Genomic DNA, 19136 nt, shown 5'->3' on the forward strand with positions numbered 1-19136 from the left:
GGTTCTTCTCTGAGGCGGTGCCTGACAGGGTCTCTCCCTGTTAAGGGCCGGGCGTGTTTTTGGCACAACACAGCAAAGTGGATTATTTGCCCGGCGTTCTCAGGAGAATAATGGTGAGCAGCAGAATTGCTGGGTTGTGGCTGCTGTGCGGCTGAGATCGTGCAGTGATGTTTGGTGTTCTCGATTGTAGCTGAGCACGGGACCACAGCCCGGTGACCATAGGACATTCCCCGCAGGCGAAGCAGCCTCCATTGCCACGCGACGTGGATTCTCATCCCCAGATGCCAGAGAGATAAGTGGAGGGCTAAGGCCCACAGAGGGGGTGAAAGTGGGGTGCTGGGAGGGCCTTTTGAATCAGCTTTGGGGGCAGGGATGTGCAAGAAGTGTCCCCTTAGACCAGCTAAAGGGAAAGTGTCTGTTTTGATCACAGTGCTGAGGTGCTCAGGGCAGAGCAGTTCTGGTGTGTGTCCTGTCACTTGTCTCTGGTGCACTCTGTGTTCTTTGGGTCTCTCGGTCCTTTCTTCTCCTCAAAAGCTCTCTCTCCCTGTCCTGTGTCACGGGTGTCTGCACGTATTTGTCCCACAGCTGCTCTGCCCTGCTGCATAGCCTGTAATAGCACAAGTCCTGGGGACTTGAAATTTGTAATTTGCAGGGTGTAGTTGGGCTCTAGATTGTATCAGGAGATTGACATAACATGTTTGGTGCTGTTAAGTTGTCCTGCAGCCATTTGACACTAGTCCTAACTTCCTTTCAGATGCAGACAGTTCAGATCAGTGGCAGAGAGCCCCAGTCCTGGGTGAGGGTGCTGCCATGATCAGGTCAGTCATTGTTTGCACTTGCAGGAGCAGCCTAAAGGGTGACCGTGTTAGAGCAGTGTTCTTTGCCTTTATTTTTAGGAGGTCCAGGCAGATAGCAGCAGTCAAGGCCCTGTGTGCCAGGTGAGCAGTGGACAGAAGGAGTTGTTCTTGCTCAGGTTTCAGGTTTTGGTGCAATTGTAAGCATCCACTCTTGGTTACTTTGTTTTATTTTAGGCAGTCATCTTGCAAGATGTCTCTGGTCCGGATGTCTGGATGTCCAAGGCCAGGTGGGTGCAAGCGTAAGGTCTGGGTGGGTGTGCTTTTCAGGTCAGGGGGATGTTGTTTTCACAGTATCTCAGTGTGGGTTGTTTTGCTTTGTTTTTTTGCAGGTGCTGTCGCTGCCCTAGCTGTGTGAAGGAACAGAGGCGAGCGGGTGAGTTGGCATTTTGGCACAGTGACTCACAGGTGACCCTTATGCAGCAGCATGCTAAGTGTGTACCCTTTTGTTTTTCAGGTATCCTCCAGGCAGCTTGTGGAGTCAAATTGAGACTTCAGGTGAGCCGGGGCAGCGGTGTGTCGGAGTTTCGGGGATTCCTCTTTTCGTGGGCACTAGTTGCATTTTCTGTTTTGTCTTAGGTACCCTGAGGAGGAGCGTAGCTGAAGTTTGGAAACAGCAGCACCGAAGCTGATGCAGAGAACGTCTCGCCGTCCACATCCAACTGACATTGGATTCCATCCGGTTGTCTTGCAAAAGCCAAGTGCTGGGGCCAGTAGGTGGGAGATGGGGGGAAAACCTTTACTATCACAGGAGGCTATTTGATGTTAGCTTGGAGAATAGGCCCATAGTGGGACGGGCCCCTCGGGAGCAAAGGGAGAGGGTTTCTCCTCAGCCCCCCCAGAGTCTTCGCTGGGCAGGGCAGTTCCGATCCCTCTCTGGTTCTCGTGACGTTCGCATCGGCGGCCTTCTTTGACTCTTGACGTTGTCGTGGATCTTTTCACCATAGGAGCCTGCCTTCATGTCTGGAGCTATAGCTACAGTCACCCTGTAGTCATTTCTTCCTTCTCTAGGCCTACTGAGCTTCTTAGGCTTCCTCTTAAGTGCTTTGGCACTAACATCTTGAAAGGAGTTGCATGTCATCATCAAGTGCTACTGCCCTAGGGCTTTCTTTTCTTTGGCATCATCAGCCCATGGCTCATCTTGGGCTAGGAATCTTGGGTCCATAAGGTGAAATTGCCAGGCAGTTTCCACTTGTGTCCGTGTCACGTTGTCTGTGTCCGTGTCACGTTGTCTGTGTCATAGGCCTTTGTTACATCTCCATGCTTTAGCAACATCATTTTGTGCCGTATTGGCCATATTTTGCTCACGTACCTTCCCGGATATCAATTATTCTGGCATTTTTACATATTCACTTTTTGGGTCCGGACGATGTACACGAGATGTTCTCATCCATCTTCATTCTCAGTTTTGGTAGCCCTTCTCATGGACTTCCGTACGGAGCTTATTAGCCCCTCATCACCTGACCACAGTAGTTCCGTAGCATCTGCCTTCTCAAAGGATATAGGGCTCAAAAATTAGTCTTCTGGAGAATTATATCAAGTCCTCACTTATCTTGTATCTCTGTCAGCTTACGTTGTATGCACTTATGATGCACCTACCTGTGTCTGCTTCTATTGTATGTGCGTATGTTGCGCCTACCTATGTTAGCTTATATTGTTTGTGCTTACACTGTATGTACCTACGTTGGCTTATGTTGTTTGTGCTTATACTGTACGTACCTACGTTGCCTTATGTTGTTTGTGCTTATACTGTATGTACCTACGTTGGCTTATGTTGTATGCACCTCTGTTGTGGCAATTATGATCGGAGCTGCCTTGCCCGGGCAAGTAGTCACGCTCAGGTAGAGCAGTTATAAAGCTTTGCCGTTCATCTGTTCTCTACGGGGTTTGGGGTACAACACTGATGGGCCCAGAGTTGGTATAGCTCCTAGCTCTCAGATAGTCAGTCACTGACCGCCTCCCCTTGTCTCGTAGGTCCCCGGGTCCCTACAGAATTTCCTGGAATCTACCATTTGACATGGAGGTCCTGCGGTCAGAAGAAGCGTTTAAGCATATTCTTCAGTGCAGCGTTTCACGTAAGGGTGGCAGCCAGCGTGTCAGCAGAAGAATGTGTGAGAGTGTGACTGTCTGTGTCTGTCTGTGAGAGTTTGTGTGTGCTTGTGTCTGCAGCTGTGTGTGTGTGTGGAGCAGATACAACCTTGTGTGTATGGCCTTTGCCTTTCAGGGGGGGTTTTCATCAGGCAGGAGGATTTTTTGGGAGTCTCTGGAGCGAGTTGCCGTGAATGTGAGTTTGTGCGTAACGCGAAGGGGGCGTGCACGTCGGCGGAGCGTTTTGCGCCGTTTTTGTTCCGGGTGCGTCATAACAATAAAAGCGTTGTGGACTTTTCTGAAATGGAGACACGGTTATATTGTGTCAATATGTATTTGGCTTGTAGTACTTGCTATCATTGTCTTTGTCTCTGACCCTTTTTCCTTTTCTGTCCAACTTTAACTTTTTTGTCTAACTCTCTATTTCTTTCTCTCTTGAACCCTACCTTGTGTTCAGTCTCTCCATTTGTTTTCCTGTAGGTTTTCAGCTCTATTTCTTCTTTTTCTTGTCTCTCTATTTGCTTTTCTCTTTCATTTCAAGTGCTTCCTTTTCTGTTTGTCTTTCACTCTTTTTCTCCTTACCCCTCCTTTCTTTTGCCTTTCTCTTTCCAATCTGACTTTTTTAGTTTTTCTTTTTATCTCTCTTTTATTTTTCTTGCTCTGTTTTCTTCTTACTCTCTTCCTTTTCTTCTTCTCACTCTTTCTTCTTGCTCTCTTCTTCTCTCTTCTTCTTCCTCTCACTATCCTCGTCTTCTCCTCGCTCTCTCCTCTTCTTCTCACTCCTCTTCCTCCTCTCTCCTCACTCCTCTTCTTCTTCCTCTCTCCTCACTCCTCTTCCTCCTCTCTCCTCTTCTTCTCACTCTCTCTCCTCTTCTTCTCGCTCTCTCCTTTTCTTCTCACTCCTCTTCCTCCTCTCCTCTTCTCACTTTCTCCTCTTCCTCCTCTTTCTTCTTCCTCTGACACTCTCCTCTTCTTCTTACTCTCTCCTTTCACTCTCCTCTTCTTCTCACACTCTCCTTTTCTTCATCTCACTCTCTCCTTCTCACTCGCTCCTCTTCCTCCTCTCTCCTCACTTTCTCCTCTTCCTCCTCTCCTCTTCTTCCTCTCTCCTCTTCTTGTTCTCTCTTCTTCTCACTCTGTCCTCTTCTCACACTCTCTCCTCACACTCTCTCCTCTTCTCACACTCTCTTCATCTCTCTCTCCTTTTCTCCTCACTCTCTCCTCTTCCTCCTCTCTCCTCTTCTTCCTCTCACTCTCTCCTCTTATTCTTCTCACCCTCTCCTCTTCTTCATCTCACTCTCTCCTTTTCTTCTCACTCTGTCCTCTTCCTCCTTTCTCCTCACTTTCTCCTCTTCTTCCTCTCTCTTCTTCTTCCTCACTCTCTCCACTTCTCACCTCTCCTTTTCTTCTCTCTCTCCTTTTCCTCCTCTCTCTCTCCTTTTCCTCTCCTCTTCTTCTCACTTTCTCCTCTTCCTCCTCTTTCTTCTTCCTCTGACACTCTCCTCTTCTTCTTACTCTCTCCTTTCACTCTCCTCTTCTTCTCACACTCTCCTTTTCTTCATCTCACTCTCTCCTTCTCACTCGCTCCTCTTCCTCCTCTCTCCTCACTTGCTCCTCTTCCTCCTCTCTCCTTTTCTCACTTTCTCCTCTTCCTCTCCTCTTCTTGTTCTCACTCTCTTTTCTTCTTCTCATGCTCTCCTCTTCTTCTCACTCTCTTCTTCATCTTTCTCCTTTTCTTCTCAGTCTCTTCCTCCTCTCCTCACTTTCTCCTCTTCCTCCTCTCACTTCTTCCTCCTCTCTCTTCTCACTCTCTCCTCTTCTTCTCACTCTCTCCTCTTCTCACACTCTCTTCTTCATCTCTCTCCTTTTCTCCTCCTCTCTCCTCTTCCTCCTCTCTCCTCTCTCCTCTTCCTCCTCTCTCCTCTTCCTCCTCTCTCCTCTTCCTTCTCTCTCCTCTTCCTCCTCTCTCCTCTTCTTCTCACTCTCCTTCTCTCTCTTATCTTCCTCCTCTCTCTCTCCGTTTCTTCCTCTCACTCCTCTTCCTCCTCTCTTCCTCTTGTCACTCTCTCCTCTCTTCTTCTTCTCACACTCTCTTCATCTCTCCTTTTCTTCTCACTCTCTCCTCTTTCTCCTCTCTCCTCTTCTTCTCACTCTCTCTTCTCACTCTGTCCTCTTCTTCTCACACTCTCTTCATCTCACTCTCTCCTTTCCTTCTCTCTCTTTCCTCTTCCTCTTCTCTCCTCCTTCGCACTCGCTGCTCTTCCTCCTCTCTCCTATTCTTCTTCTCTCTCCTCTTCCTCCTCTCCGTCTCCTCTTCTTCCTCTCACTTTCTCCTCTTCCTCCTCTCTCTTCTTCCTCCTTTCTTCTTCTTCTCACTTCTTCCTCCCACTCTCTCCACTTCTCACTCTCTCCTCTTCATCTCACTCTCTCCTTCTCACTCTCTCCTCTCTCTCATCTTCCTCCTCTCTCCTCTTCTTCCTCTCACTTACTCCTCTTCCTCCTCTCTCTTCCTCTTGTCACTCTCCTTTCCTTCTCACACTCTCTTCTTCCTCTCACGCTTTCCTCTTCTTCTTGCTCTCTCCTGTCCTTCTCACACTCTTCTTCATCTCTCTCCCTTTCTTCTCACTCCTCTTCCTCCTCTCTCTTCTTTTTCTTCTCACTCTCTTGTCTTCCTCATCTCTCTTTTTCCTTACTCTCTCCTCTTCCTGCTCTCTCCTTTTCTTCTTCTCCCTCTCTCTCTCCTTATCACTCTCTCCTCTTCTTCTCACTGTCTCCTTCTCTTTCTCTCTTTTTTTTCCTTTCTGTACTTAGAATAAAAAAGCAGGAGTAGAAAATACTGTGCTCCGAGGAAGTAAAAAAAGAAAACAACTTTAAAAATAAAAATTTCTACTCCCTGGGAGCATCAAAGTAAAAATAAAAATTTTTACTCCCTGGTAGCATCAAATTTTCTACTGCTGTGCCTGACAATCTTTTTGGGTAGGGGAGGGGTCTGTCTGGTAGCCACACCCCCACCCTGAATCCTCCCTCTACCCTAACCCCTTCCCTGACCCACCCTCCACCCCCTCCCCCACACCCTGACCCCGCCCCTAACCACGCCCCCAATGCTGACCCCCTCCCCCTAACCCCCACCCCGTCCTTACCCCCTCCCCTGGCCTCGCCCCCAGCCACACACCCTCCCCTGACTTCTACTGATACCTATTAAGATACGTATAAAAATCTGAAATAAAATATAATAGGAATAAATGTAAGAAATTATGAAAATATAATTTTCCATCAATATCCATTACAAATCCGAATGTGAATATAAATATGAAAAATAGAAAAATAAAGCATATTGAAATGCAGCTTAAGAGGAAAGCTTTTTTCTTTCGGTTCCTATCGGGTCGCAGGCAGGCTTTTTGTTCCGTTCTTTCCCGCGCGGACGCTTTGGGGCGTTCGCTGCCGAGGCCGTGCCGGCGGGGACGGCGCGGTGCTGCCGCCGTGTGGGCAGAGAGCGGTACTGCAGCCCCCCAGCCAGTGCCCGGCAAAACCACTGAGTGGCTTGGCGCGGACTCGCTTGAAAAGTGCTGCCGCCTTGTGGGCACAGGGCGGTACTGCAGCCCGGCCGCCCGCGGCCTCCCTCTTGGGAGTGGCTTGGCGCGGACTCGCTTGAAAAGTGCTGCCGCCTTGTGGACAAAGGGCGGTACTGCAGCCCGGCCGCCCGCGGCCTCCCTCTTGCGAGTGGCTTGGCGCGGACTCGCTTGAAAAGTGCTGCCGCCTTGTGGGCACAGGGCGGTACTGCAGCCCGGCTGCCTTCTTGGGAGCGGCTAGGCACGGACTCGCTTGGAAAAGTGCTGCCGCCTTGTGGACAAAGGGCGGTACTGCAGCCCGGCCGCCCTCTTGGGAGCGGCTTGGCGCGGACTCGCTTGAAAAGTGCTGCCGCTTTGTGGGCACAGGGCGGTACTGCAGCCCCGCCACCCACGGCCGCCCTCTTGCGAGTGGCTTGGCGCAGACTCGCTTGAAAAGTGCTGCCGCCTTGTGAACACAGGGCGGTACTGTGGCCCCACCACCCACGGCCGCCCTCTTGGGAGTGGCTTGGCGCGGACTCGCTTGAAAAGTGCTGCCGCCTTGTGGACAAAGGGCGGTACTGCAGCCCGGCCGCCCGCGGCCTCCCTCTTGCGAGTGGCTTGGCGCGGACTCGCTTGAAAAGTGCTGCCGCCTTGTGGGCACAGGGCGGTACTGCAGCCCCCCAGCCAGCGCCCGGCAAAACCGGCGGGAGGGGCGAGGGGCGGCAGCGAGCGGCGAGCGGGGCGGTGTCTGTGAGTGAGGGGAGGGCTGGAGGCGGCTCCGCGGCGGCGCCGGATTAGGATGGCAGCGGCGAGGGAGGCTTTCTGTCCCGTTCCGGCCGCCGTCCGTACCGGAACGCTTTGTGCCTTTCTGTCCCTCGCCGGCCGCCGTCCCCCACGTGTCGCGAGCCCGGCGCCGCCGTGATGGCGGCGGGCGGTGGGACCGGGCTCGGGCGGCTCTGGAGGCGCTGCTGGAGGTGGGATTCGGGGCCCGGCGCGCTGAGGGCGGCGGCACCGGGGGGACAGCGGGGGAGGGCGGGCGGGAGCAGCCGGAGGGGACCCGGCACCGGCACCGGGAATGGGATTATGGCGGGGGCGGGACACACGGACAGGCCCCGGAGCCCTCGGGACCCCCAAAACTCCACCGGGACCCCCAAAAAACCCCCCGGGACCCCTCAGAACCCTCTGGGACCCCCCAAAAATAACCGGGAGCCCCCCGGTCCCGCAGGGCGAAGGCGCTGGCGCTGACCGGGAACCGGGGAGTGGAGCCGGCCATGGACTGGTGAGGGGGGACCCCAAGAACACTCCCGGGACCCCCAAAAATACCCGGCGGGATCCCCCCAAAACAGCCCCGGGATCACCAAAAACAGCCTCGGGAACCCAAAAATTCCCTTCAGAAGCCCCAAAAATCCCCCTGGGACCCTCAAAAACCCCCTGAGACCCCCAAAATTCCCTTCAGGACCCCAACCCCCCCCCCCCAGGACCCCCAAAATTCCTCCCAAAAACCCCCTGAAACCTCCAAAATTCTCCCCAGGACTCCAAAGCCCTCCCTGGGACGCCCAAAATTCTCTTTGGGACCCCAAAACTCCCCCTGTGACCTCCAAATTTCCCTTTAGGACCCCTGAAATTCCTCCTGGGACCCCTGAAATTCCTCCTGGGACCCCCAAAACCCCCTGAGACCCCAAAAGTCCTCCTGGGATGCCCCAAAAACCTTCCAGAACCCCCCAGGACCCCCTCCAATTTTGGGTCCCCCCCCGATTCGGGGTTCCCCCCGGTTTTTGGGTCCCCAGGCTGGTGGCTCATGAGGACGACCCCGACTCGGACCCCGAACTCCCCCCGGGTTTGGGGGCGCCGCCCGCGGGCCTGGGGGGGCCCCGGCAGCCGCCGGCCCCCGAGGACGAGACCCAGAAGTGAATTTTGGGGGTCGGGGGGGAATTTGGGGTTTGGGAAGGAAATTTTGGGGTATGGGGAGCTCAGGGATATTTTGGGGTTCAGAGTGGTTAATTTGGGGTTTCAGGGTGTTTATGGGCAGGGTTTTCGGGTATTCTCGGGAGGGCTTTGGGGTATTCTTTGGTGGGTTTTAGGGTATTTTTGGGTGGATTTTTTGGGATATTTTTGGGACGGTTTTGGGTTGGTTTTGAGGCATTTTATGGTGAGTTTTTTGGATATTTTTAGGAGGGTTTGGGTAGTTTTGGGTGGGTTTTTTGGGGGCATTTAGGACGATTTTGGGGTATTTTTGGGTGGGTTTTGGGCTGAAGGCGGCTCAGCGGCGGCGCTGGAGAAGGATGGCAGCGGCGAGGGGGGCCCGGCGGGGCCCTGCCTTTGCCAGCCCCTCCTGCCGCCCTCCTTGGAATGGTTTGGGGCAGTATGGGGTTATTGAGGTAGGAGTAATTATTTTGTTGTTGTTGATTTAATGTGGTGTTTTTTTGTTTGTTTGTTGTTGTCGTTTGATGTATTTGGTTTGTAGAGCAGGAACTGTAGACAGAATCCTGCAGAAGTAATATGGAATTTGTCCTCCCAAAACCCACCCGGCTTCCAACCACTTTCAGCACGTGGTCTTCCTTAGCAGCACATGGTACCCCACACTTGGGAGCCGGTGCACTCTACTTTTCTCTCCTCCTTTGCTGACAGATCCTGCTGAGGCTGAGGACAAAGCCCTACCCCTACACGGACAAGGCAGCAGACCTGGTTCGGGACGCCAGCGTGCTCCAGGCTGCTCCAGGACTCTGATCAAACATCAGCATCCCCGTCTCTCACGTTGATGGTATGTGGTAACCCCTTAAGAACAGAATTCCACCTTTTCTAACCCTAAGCAGCAAACTGGGGATGGGTAACTCTAGAAATCTAGAAATCCTGTCATGTAAGGACCTCCAGGTTTCAGCCCTCCGTGTGTCCTTGGTATCAGAAGCTGGAATTGCAGAGTTGCCACTTTACCTCCAAACGTAATTTTTGATGTGGTTGTGCCACTTTAACAGTATATGAAATCTCTCTTCGTGTTCTTGCAGCAGCATTTTCGAACCACAATGGAAATCTAGTCCTTCTGCCCGGAGCTGTTCACAGAATTGTGGAATTCCAGATGGGTTTGGATGGGAAGGCACCTTTTTTTTTGCAGCATTAGATTTTTGCAGCATTGCAGCTTTTCAAGCTTCTAAGTAAGTTACTTCATTCAGATTTAAACTCTCTTGAAGCATGCTTGATATGGTTTGTTTTTTTCATTGTTATGTTAGTTTTTGTTTTGGTTTTAATTTGGCTTTCTTTTTTGCCTGGCGTAGGAAAATTTTACAGCTCTCACTTTTTTCTTCTCCAGTTGAGTATTACCAGTGTTACCTTCTTAATTCAAAAACCATTTGCTGTATGGAAAAAGCACCTTGCCTTTGTGAAGGGCCAGGTGGGAACTGTTTTAATGGCCAGTGGCACAGCCCCGTAGCACACAATTCCCAGGAAGTGGGGAGCCCTCTGCCAGGCAGAGCCACCTGGCCAGGTTCCTGCGGGTGCTGCTGCTGTACCCGGCTGATGAGGTGAGAAGCAGCTTGGCTTTACTGCCAAAATAAAACTCACCCGTTTTCCTATGAATCCCAGCAAAGTGGTCCCAAAGGCTCTGTCACTCAGTCTCTGCTTCCATTGGTGTGGAGAGGCTGGATCCCAGTTATCACCCCAGCAGTGCCCCTGCCTCCCTTTTCCCCACTTTTCTGTTCCAGTCGTGCGAAACATTCAGGCTTTGTTTTCTTCCCCCTGCGGTTCACTGCAGATCCCAGAAAACCCACAGGAGGGAAGATCATTCCTTGTGCTTCCACCTCCAGGTGAGAGAGGAGATGGTCACATCCTAGGAGCCTGATTTTGGAATGTTTTATGGAATTGGCCCAGTGGCTTTTACTTCTGGGGTTCCTGGAGTCTGTCCCTGGCAGGTCCAGCCTGTGCTTCAACTGAGAGCCCTCAGTCCGCAGGGAAATGAACCTTTGGGGAAGTTCTTACAGCTCTGCTTAGTGCTTTATGAATGGTGATGATTTTCTGGAAGTAGGCTGTCCATTCTGACCCTTTTTCTTCCCTCTCCCTGCAGACTGTACCTGCTGAGAGGCTGAGGTGAGACCAGGATCTGTAAAATCCCTGACTCTCCGTGTTTTCCTGAGGCTGAAGCCGTGTTTGCTGTCAGTGACGACAGGGTGGGAGATGCTAAACACTGAAAACTTTGGGGTTTTTCCCCTGAACTCCCCAAGACTCTCTGCAGCTGTGCCCTGTCTCTCTCTCGAAAGAGTTTCTGGATTTACAAAGGTTTTTACATTCTGCAATATTTATCTATAACTCGATTAAAAAGAATCATACTGTATCAATGTGGTGTTAATTACTTTGTTTGAGTCGGTTAATTAAAGCAAATTGTTGGTAAGGGGTTTGAACATCCCTTAGTTGGAGCTGGCAGCTCTTATTTAATTTCTCTTCATTCCTTTAATTTCTTTCAATTATTTCTTGAGCCATTACTGCAATTAGGATGTACAGTAAGGACAAGAGCATTTCTGCCCTGCTGGATTGGGAAATCCGAGCCCAATTCCTTGGAGAGATTGAGGGGATGGGGATCTGTGCCTCAAGCTGGGTTTTGACAGTGGGAATTTGGTGAGGAAGGAAGAGGAGAGATCCCACGGAAAGTGGCTGAGGCCAGTTCCGCTGGCTTTGGGTGCTCCTACCCCCGAGAAAATCATCCTGGCTGAAGGGAGCTGGAAGAAGCCAGGGGGCTGCGCCGGGGGCTGTGCAGGGACCCCAAACCCTGGTCAGGGGCGCTGGGCAGTACCAGCTGCAGAGGAACGCTGCAGAGGGGCTGCGCTGGAGCCCCTCAGCTTCCATGCAGAGATGCTGGCACTGCGGGGCTTTCGGGACACTGCCGAGAGGCTCCGCTGCCAGAGCCGGGGAGTTCTCCCGTTATTTTCTGTCGTGCTGGGCACTTGGCAAGTCCTTCGAGCCCCGCAGGCTGCCAGTGCCAGCGGAGCAGCTGGAATCACAGACGGTCACACAGAAACCGGGCTGGGAGAGCAAATGAGCCGTTCCATGTTGTTTTTCACAACGCGTTTTGGATTTATACCAGAATCTCTTCTCTCCCCTCAGACCCCGTACCCCTGAGTTCTGAGTTTCCTCACAGAAATGTCTCGGCCTGCACCGGGAAAAAGAAAATTCCCTGGCACGGCGGGGAGCGGCGGGGTTTGGGGGTGCTGGGGCGGCACGGGGGTCCCCGCGCCCCGGCCGGTCTCGGTCAGCCCCGGGAAATCGCCGCCGCCGCCGGCTCGGCCCCGGCGCCGCCCCGGTGCTCCGGCCCGAGAGAGACCCCGACCCGCCCGCCGGGGCAGAGGCGGCACCGCCGGGAGCCGAAGCGGCACCCCCGGGCCCATCCCGGCGGGCCGGGAGCGATGGCCCCGCCTCCATCCCGGGCGGGCCGGAGCCTCAGGGGCGGGGCCGGGCCGGAGCCTCAGGGGCGGGGCCGGCGCTGGCTCAGGTGCGCGGGACCGCGGGGCACCTGCGTGGGGTGGGGCCGAGCTTATTTAAGTGCCGGGAATCGCTGCAGCCGCCATTTGCTCACTCGGAGCGCGGTGCGGGTGGTGGGTTCTGTGCGGGCTCCGCAGCTTCGCCCGTCTCTCCTTCTCCCCCTTTACTCTTCCTTCCTCCTGCTCCCATTCCCCTTCTTTCCCTGCCTTTCCCCCGTTTTCCTGTCCTCCCCAAAGCCGACTGCTTTCGCTCCCCTTTTGTGCCCCCTTCTACTCTTCCTTCCTTCTGCTCCTATTCCCCTTCTTTGTCTTCCTCCTTTTCCTTCTCGTCCCATTTCGGCCTCCCGTCCCACCATCTACCCTTCCTTCGTTTTCTCCATATTTCTGTTTTTTATCCCCTAAACCCACTCTCCCTCCTCCCCCAAACGCGACGCCCCCCACTCGTCCCTCACCTGTCCCTGCCCCGCTGCTCCGTTCCATTCCCCCTCTCTCCCTCCTCTGTCCCGTCCCTCTTTCCCCCTGCCGGCCTTTCCCTTCCCCGCCCGCTTTCCTCCGCAGCCCGACCTCCCTCCCCACCTTCCCGCATGCCCCGCTCTGCCTCCTCTCTTCCCGTCCCTTTTTCCTTCTTTCCTCGCAGCCGCGGGGCTCGGGGCGCCGCAGAATAAAGCCCAGAGGGCCGGAGCCGGCGCCCCCCGCCCTCGCTGGGGTCCCCACACGGGGCCGGAGCCGCTCTGCGGGTCCCCCCATTGCAGTCTAATACACGGCCCGACACTGCCGGGGTGCGGCTTTCCCGACATCACACTGGGGGTCGGGCTGGGGGTCGGGAGGGGGTCCTGGGGGGAGGAGGGTGGGGGGGTTAGGAAGGGCCCCCTCATTAGGAGGGGGTCCCGGGGGAGGAGGGTGGGGGGGGGGGGATAGGAAGGGCCCCCTCCGGAGGAGGGGGTCCGGGGGAGGGGGGCGGGGTGGAGGGGGGGGCCTTCCCCCCTCCAGCCCCGGCCCCTCCCCGGGACCCCCTCCTCCGGACCGGGGCCCGGGGGGGTTGGGGGGGGGGGGGGGGGGGGGGATAGGGTGGGGGGCGGGGGGGGTGGGGGGGGGAGCAGGGGGGGGCACGTCACTCTGTGCCGTGAACAGACATTAAAAAAAAAAAAAAAAAACAAATGGCCGGCCGTTCCCCCCCTCCCACCCCACCCCCCCCGCCCCCCCTCCCACCCCCCCCCGCCCCCCCCACCCTCCCCCCCCCCACCCGCCCCCCCCCCCCACCCCCCCCTACCCCCCTTCCCGCCCAACCCCCCCGGGCCCCGGTCCGGAGGAGGGGGTCCCGGGGAGGGGCCGGGGCTGGAGGGGGGAAGGCCCCCCCCTCCACCCCGCCCCCCTCCCCCGGACCCCCTCCTCCGGAGGGGGCCCACCCTGGCCCCCCTCCCCCGGACCCCCTCCTCCGGAGGGGGCCCTTCCTATCCCCCCCCCCACCCTCCTCCCCCGGGACCCCCTCCTAATGAGGGGGCCCTTCCTAACCCCCCCACCCTCCTCCCCCCAGGACCCCCTCCCGACCCCCAGCCCGACCCCCAGTGTGATGTCGGGAAAGCCGCACCCCGGCAGTGTCGGGCCGTGTATTAGACTGCAATGGGGGGACCCGCAGAGCGGCTCCGGCCCCGTGTGGGGACCCCAGCGAGGGCGGGGGGCGCCGGCTCCGGCCCTCTGGGCTTTATTCTGCGGCGCCCCGAGCCCCGCGGCTGCGAGGAAAGAAGGAAAAGGGGAATGGGGAACGAGAACAGGGGAGCAGAGGGGGCGCTCAAGGGGAGGGTGACAGGGACAGGGGGCAGGTGGGGGCAGGTCGGGGTGTGCAGGGGGCTGGGGGAAGGCAGGGTGAAGGAAGAGAAAGATTGAAGGCAGCTTTGGGGAAGGAGGCGGAATATGTGGAGGGGGAAAGGTATCACGGAAAGGCGGCAGGAGGAACCGGGAGCGCGTGGGGGGGAGCAGGGAGAGGGGGCACGGGGGAGCCCGGCTGGGGAGAGAAGGAACAGGGAAAGGATGGAGGAACAGGGTAGCGTAGGGGTGAGTAGGGGAATAGAGAGGGAGGACAAGGAAAGGAGAGTAGGGGGGCCCGCCCGGGAGGGAGGGAGGGGAGGGCTAGGGGGGAGAGGGAGGGGGGGGGGTTTGGGGGGGGGGAGGGTGTAGGGGGTGGGGGAGGGGAGGAAGGGAGGGTCGATAAGAGAGGCATAGAGAAAAAAAAATACAAAAGAAAAGAAACGCGCAACAAAAGCAAAAGAAAAAGAGATATAGAGCCCGACCGGCCGCAACCTCCCGCTCCGAGCGCCCAGCACCAAATGGCTCCGCCGGGCTCGCCCCGCGGTTTAAATACCCGCGGCCCCGCCCCGCGCAGGCGCGCTGGGGCCCCGCGCACCTGTGCGCGCACCTGTGCTGGCCCCGCCCCCGGCCCCGCCCCCCGCCCGTAAATGGCGGCGGCTCCGCGCCCGCCCCGCGTTCTGTGTGGATGCTCGGACGGACTGCGGCGGGACCGGCGCTCGGAGCTCCGTGCGGGGATCGGATCGGGGCAGCTCCCGGCCTGCGCGGCATCCGAGGCGCTCAGCTGAGATCGGGATCGGGATTCGGGTTCTGGTCCCGCCGGTGTCTGCTGGGGGAGCCGGGCGGAGCCGCTCCTTCCTCGGCGGGCAGGGAGGGGGTGCCGGGGCCGGGGGGGTCGAGGCGGGATCGGGGCTGGGATCGGGACCGGCAGCGCCGCGGCCGGGAGGAGCCGCTCCGGGACGGGCGCCGCCGCTCCAGCTGCGGCCGGCGCGGGGCTCGGGTCCCGCCGGGGCTCGGGTCCCGTTCTCGCTGTGGCCGCGGGGAGCCGGGGCTGCGTCGGGGCCGGGACCCCATCGGCACCGCCGCTCCCGCAGCGCCGCCTCCGGCCCCGCGGGCGGACACGGAGCCGCCCCGCAGCCCCCGCGGGATGCCGAGCCCCCCCGCCCCGGTAGCCCCGTGGCCACCGCGCTCCCCTGCGAGCAGCAGCGCCCGCCTCCCCCGCCCCGTGTCCGCATCCCCGGGGGAGCCCCGCCGGACGAGCGGGGCTGCGGCGCCGCGGCCGGGAGCGGCCGCTCCGCCGGGGCCGCTGCTCCCGCTCCGGCTGTGCCCGGTGCGGGGCTGGAGGAGCCGGAGCTCCGAAGGGCAGAGAGCACCTCCTGTCCTTGGCTCTGCGGGGCGGGAGCTGCCGTGCCCTGCCCGTGGCTCGCAGCGTGCCGAGCGCACGTCCCGGCACGGGCACCGGCGCACGGGACAGCGCTGGCACGGACACGGCTGAAGGGCTGCCCGCGGCTCCTCGGCCAGGGGCTGCTCCCCACAGGCACGCAGGGATGCTTCAGCCCGGACAGACGCCACCGACAGCCCACAGGGACCCCAGGGAACGGCTGGCATTACCTGGGAATGGAGGCACGGCCGTTTGCAGAGGGGCTCTGACAGCAATCCCTGTTTCTGACCTCCCACACAGCTGCCAGGTATGTTCCAGCCACCCCAAATCTCCTCCCTCTTTTCCAGCCGGAGGCTATCATTCACCAGCAGCATTTGAGCCAAGGCAATCTTCCTTCACAGGTACTAAATGCCAAGCAAGAGCCTTGGAGATGCCTTGAAATCAGAGGTTGGAGTGCAATTATGTTTGGAGATTTCCAGGGAGCCAGCTGGAGGTGCAGAAGGGATGGAAAACTCTCACAGGTGGGTCCCACTGGAGATGTGCTGCAGGCAGGGATGTGCATCCCTTTCCTGAGGGGAAAGGACATGCAGAGGCCACTGCCGAGGCTCTGAAAGGAGCTGAGCTTCTGCAGGAGAGATGTTCTGCCTCAGCACAGGCCGGGAGCTCATCCAGCCACTGCCTTGTCCTGCTTTAAAACATCAACTGGAGCCTGAGCTCCGGGGAGTGAAATCAGTTGAATTCCAGGGAACTCTGTCAAGTGACCCCAGACACATCCCTGGGGCTGGGGGATGAGGGTTTTAAATAGCAAGTTCTGTGGAATAGAGACCTGTCCTTGTCCTGATCCCACTGAGCTTCCCTGGAACCTCTGCTGGTTCCTGACACAGCTGGTGCTAAAGTGGCAGCTCTGCATGGGAATTTCCAATCTCCACGAGGCACTGTCAGGTTATTCCAGCAGGAATTCAGCAGGGAACCTGGGGCTGTGGGTATAATTCATCTGAACTAGCAAAGCTGATACTGAACCCCAAATCCAGGCACCATACAAAGAACAATCTTTGTGCTAAAGCCCCTGGGCTGGGAAATTTCAGCAGCCAAATGTATGGAATGATCTAAATCCCAGCAGGCAGCATCCCCCAGCGGGACAATCCAAGTGCCAGGGTGGGAGCTCTTGTCCTTCCCCTGCTGCTGGTGGGACAAATTCCCTTGGCACAGCTGGTGGGGCAGGAGCTGAGAGCAGGAGGGGCAGGAACAGGGATGGGAGATGAGGCTGCTGGAATGTCACCTGGAGCACCTGAACACGTTCTGTCCCTGCAGGAGCCAAAGCAGATCCCTCCTGGCCAGGCTGGAGGGCAGCTGCTGGATCTGCTCTGGGGGAAAACTCCCTGCCCCTGCCAGGAGCACTGGCTCTGCTCTTCCTCCAGCTTCTGAGCAGTGTCAGGGCCACCGTGAGGGAGTTCAAACCCGAAAAATCCCCACAGCCCACGGAGTGAATGATCCCAGGAGAGAAACGCAGCATTGAAATAAAAATCTTACAGCTCTGTCAAAAAGGCTGTGACATCACTGCAACGGGATTCCCAGGAACCTTCTGGTTTGCTCTCGGAATGCTCTTGGTTCTCTTTTATGTATTTTTAGTCCCTCAGTGGGCAGCTTGTAGGATTTATTCTGGGACTTAGAGGTTGAGCAGGGTTGGCTCAGGATTGACCTTCACCTCTGGTGCCTCTTTGTGCAAACACAACGTGGCCGGGCTGGGTGAACTCGTGACCTCAGCTTTCCCCTCCAAAATGTCCCTCACTAATTTCCCTGGGGTGAGCTGGGATTTTGGCCCAGACTGTCACTCCTCGCCTCCCCGTGCCCGCGCAGTGTCCGTTCTGTCCCCACGGTGCCCTGGGGACACCGGGGGGTCCCTTTGCCTTTCTCCTGCCCCTTTCCAGCCCGAGGCTCCTCTGCCCGTGTCCCACACAGCACAGGGGCACCGAAGGGGAAAGGCTCCAGAAAACATTTCTGCAATTCCTCACCAATTATTTATTTATTTATTTATTTACTTATTTAATCACATTCTTCTCCTCTTCCCCAGGGAGAAGAACATGAACTCACAGCCACTGAGGCCTGACGGGTTCCTGCAGCGAGAGCTCGGTGCGTGTCCGCAGAGGTGAGTGCAGCACCTGAAAGGAAAAAACACAGGGGAAAATGGGATTTATTTTGCTTCAAAGTTATTGCAAGTTCTTAAAGCCCAACCAACTTTTGCTCTTGCTTTTGGTCAGGTGGAGCAGGAGCAGTAGGCAGAGGTGGTGCCATCGATGTGGACGTGCCCGATGCTTTCTGGGGCAGAAAAAGGAGATTAAGCTCACCTTACATCAAGCAGGTATTTAAAAAGATTTATAGCTCTTCAAACGTAGCACCCTTTAATTACCATAATGTTTCTTCCATGATTTTAACTAATTCTCAGTGTATTTTATAAAACTTAAAATAACACCTCCTCCCCATAAAACAGACTCATCAAGCATTAGATAAAAAGTCCTTGTGCCAGTCTCAGGCTTCCACATCTAACAGGAGACCCTCCCCGTAAGCAAACAAAAAAAATCAAAATAACGTACCAAAACTAGTCCTTGCTAACACTAAAAATACAGCTCGACCGTATCCAAAAAACCCCCGATTTTATTTATTCCAAACACCAAATATTCTTAAAATTCTAAATCAATAACTCTTAAAAAAAAAACCCCATCAAAACTTACTTCAAATATAGAAAAGCCTAACTGTATAGATAAATATTTGTCCAAGCCCACAAAAAATATAAAACAATCTAATCAATATCCTACATTTAACAAAACCCACTACACAAATTAGTACCATTTAAAATGTAACATAAATAAAAATCTATTACTGAGAAACATATTTCCCAATAAATAAAACCACCCTGTAAAGATATAAGTAATAATCTTAACTCAACAAGCTAAAATGTCTCCAAAACCAAAGACTTAAAATACCTTCAATATTTATAAATAACAACATTCAATATGTTAAGTGTTAATAAAATCAAACAAAATTAAATGTCAATACATTTAAATAAATACATTAAGTTTCTTTTTATCTATTAAAATTAAGTTTATTATTCCTTACTATCAAAATTCATTCAATCTAAATTTAAATGTTATTTAATATAACCTATCCTAAGTTTTATTAAAAATCACTTCTCTAAACTATACAGTATATGGTTAATATTCTTAAAAAAAATAAAACAACTCAAATTAAAACAACTAAAAGAAAACACTACCAAACACCTATTCAGAAGTAAAAAAAATACAGTGTATTGTATCATCAATTTCATCAAAAATTCTGTTCTTCATTACAATCTCTACTCTTACATAAAATTTCTAATTCCTACTTTTTTTTTCTCTACTTTTACAGCTCTTAAAACAAGTTAACTCTCTAACTAATCTCTACACTAACTCTATAATTTAACCTAAATTTATCTCATAGTTTTAAATATTTTTCAAGACTAAAAAAAATATATTTCATTAAAAACCTCCTCCAAACTGTTAATCTGATCACTTTCCTCAGTTATTATTACAAAATCACTTCAATATAAAACTCAACTACAACATTAATTTCTTTTTCTAAGTTTCACACTAAGTAATCGCTCTCTCATACATTTCCTCCACCTTCACACTCTCAATATCCAAATCCAAACTCACAATCCTGTCCATAACCACTTTCAAATCTTTAAAAAAAAGTTTACTATATTCAAATATATTCTAAAAACACTTCTAAAAAATCCAATTATTAAATAATGTGATTCATCTTTAATCCTAACATTTTTACTCTTAACTACTATTTTTAAAAACATTATATAAAAATATATTAAGTAACATACACCAATTAAAATTTAAACTATAACCTAACCCTATATCTACCTAAATAAAATAATTAACAGGAAACCCAAATATTTTCTACGTCAAAAATAAAATTCAAATAATTTTAACTTAACAATTTAACTTTATCAATA

At 54.0% G+C, this 19136-nt stretch overlaps 1 protein-coding gene across 9 annotated transcripts; it reads left to right on the top strand.

Moving 5' to 3' along the window:
* Positions 1-872: 872 nt before the first annotated feature.
* LOC144248624 (UBX domain-containing protein 1-like) lies at positions 873-10811 on the top strand. Of its 9 annotated transcripts, none has more exons than XM_085581091.1 (7): positions 6772-7464; positions 7716-7769; positions 8278-8397; positions 9119-9251; positions 9496-9639; positions 10236-10287; positions 10545-10811. In XM_085581091.1, exons 1-4 carry the CDS (start codon positions 7412-7414, stop codon positions 9126-9128), a joined length of 237 nt encoding a protein of 78 aa, XP_085437217.1. In that variant the 5' UTR covers positions 6772-7411; the 3' UTR covers positions 9129-9251; positions 9496-9639; positions 10236-10287; positions 10545-10811. The 9 variants fall into 9 exon arrangements, 2 of the variants coding, with proteins under 2 accessions (XP_085437217.1, XP_085437216.1); XM_085581090.1 differs by having other exon boundaries at positions 6786-7464; positions 9493-9639; XR_014955897.1 differs by lacking the exon at positions 8278-8397 and adding an exon at positions 9795-10005 and having other exon boundaries at positions 7124-7464; positions 9493-9639.
* The last annotated feature ends 8325 nt before the right edge of the window (positions 10812-19136 follow it).

Source organism: Lonchura striata, chromosome 5 (genome assembly GCF_050655825.1).
Source record: "Lonchura striata isolate lonStrDom1 chromosome 5, ASM5065582v1, whole genome shotgun sequence".
NCBI lineage: Eukaryota > Metazoa > Chordata > Aves > Passeriformes > Estrildidae > Lonchura > Lonchura striata.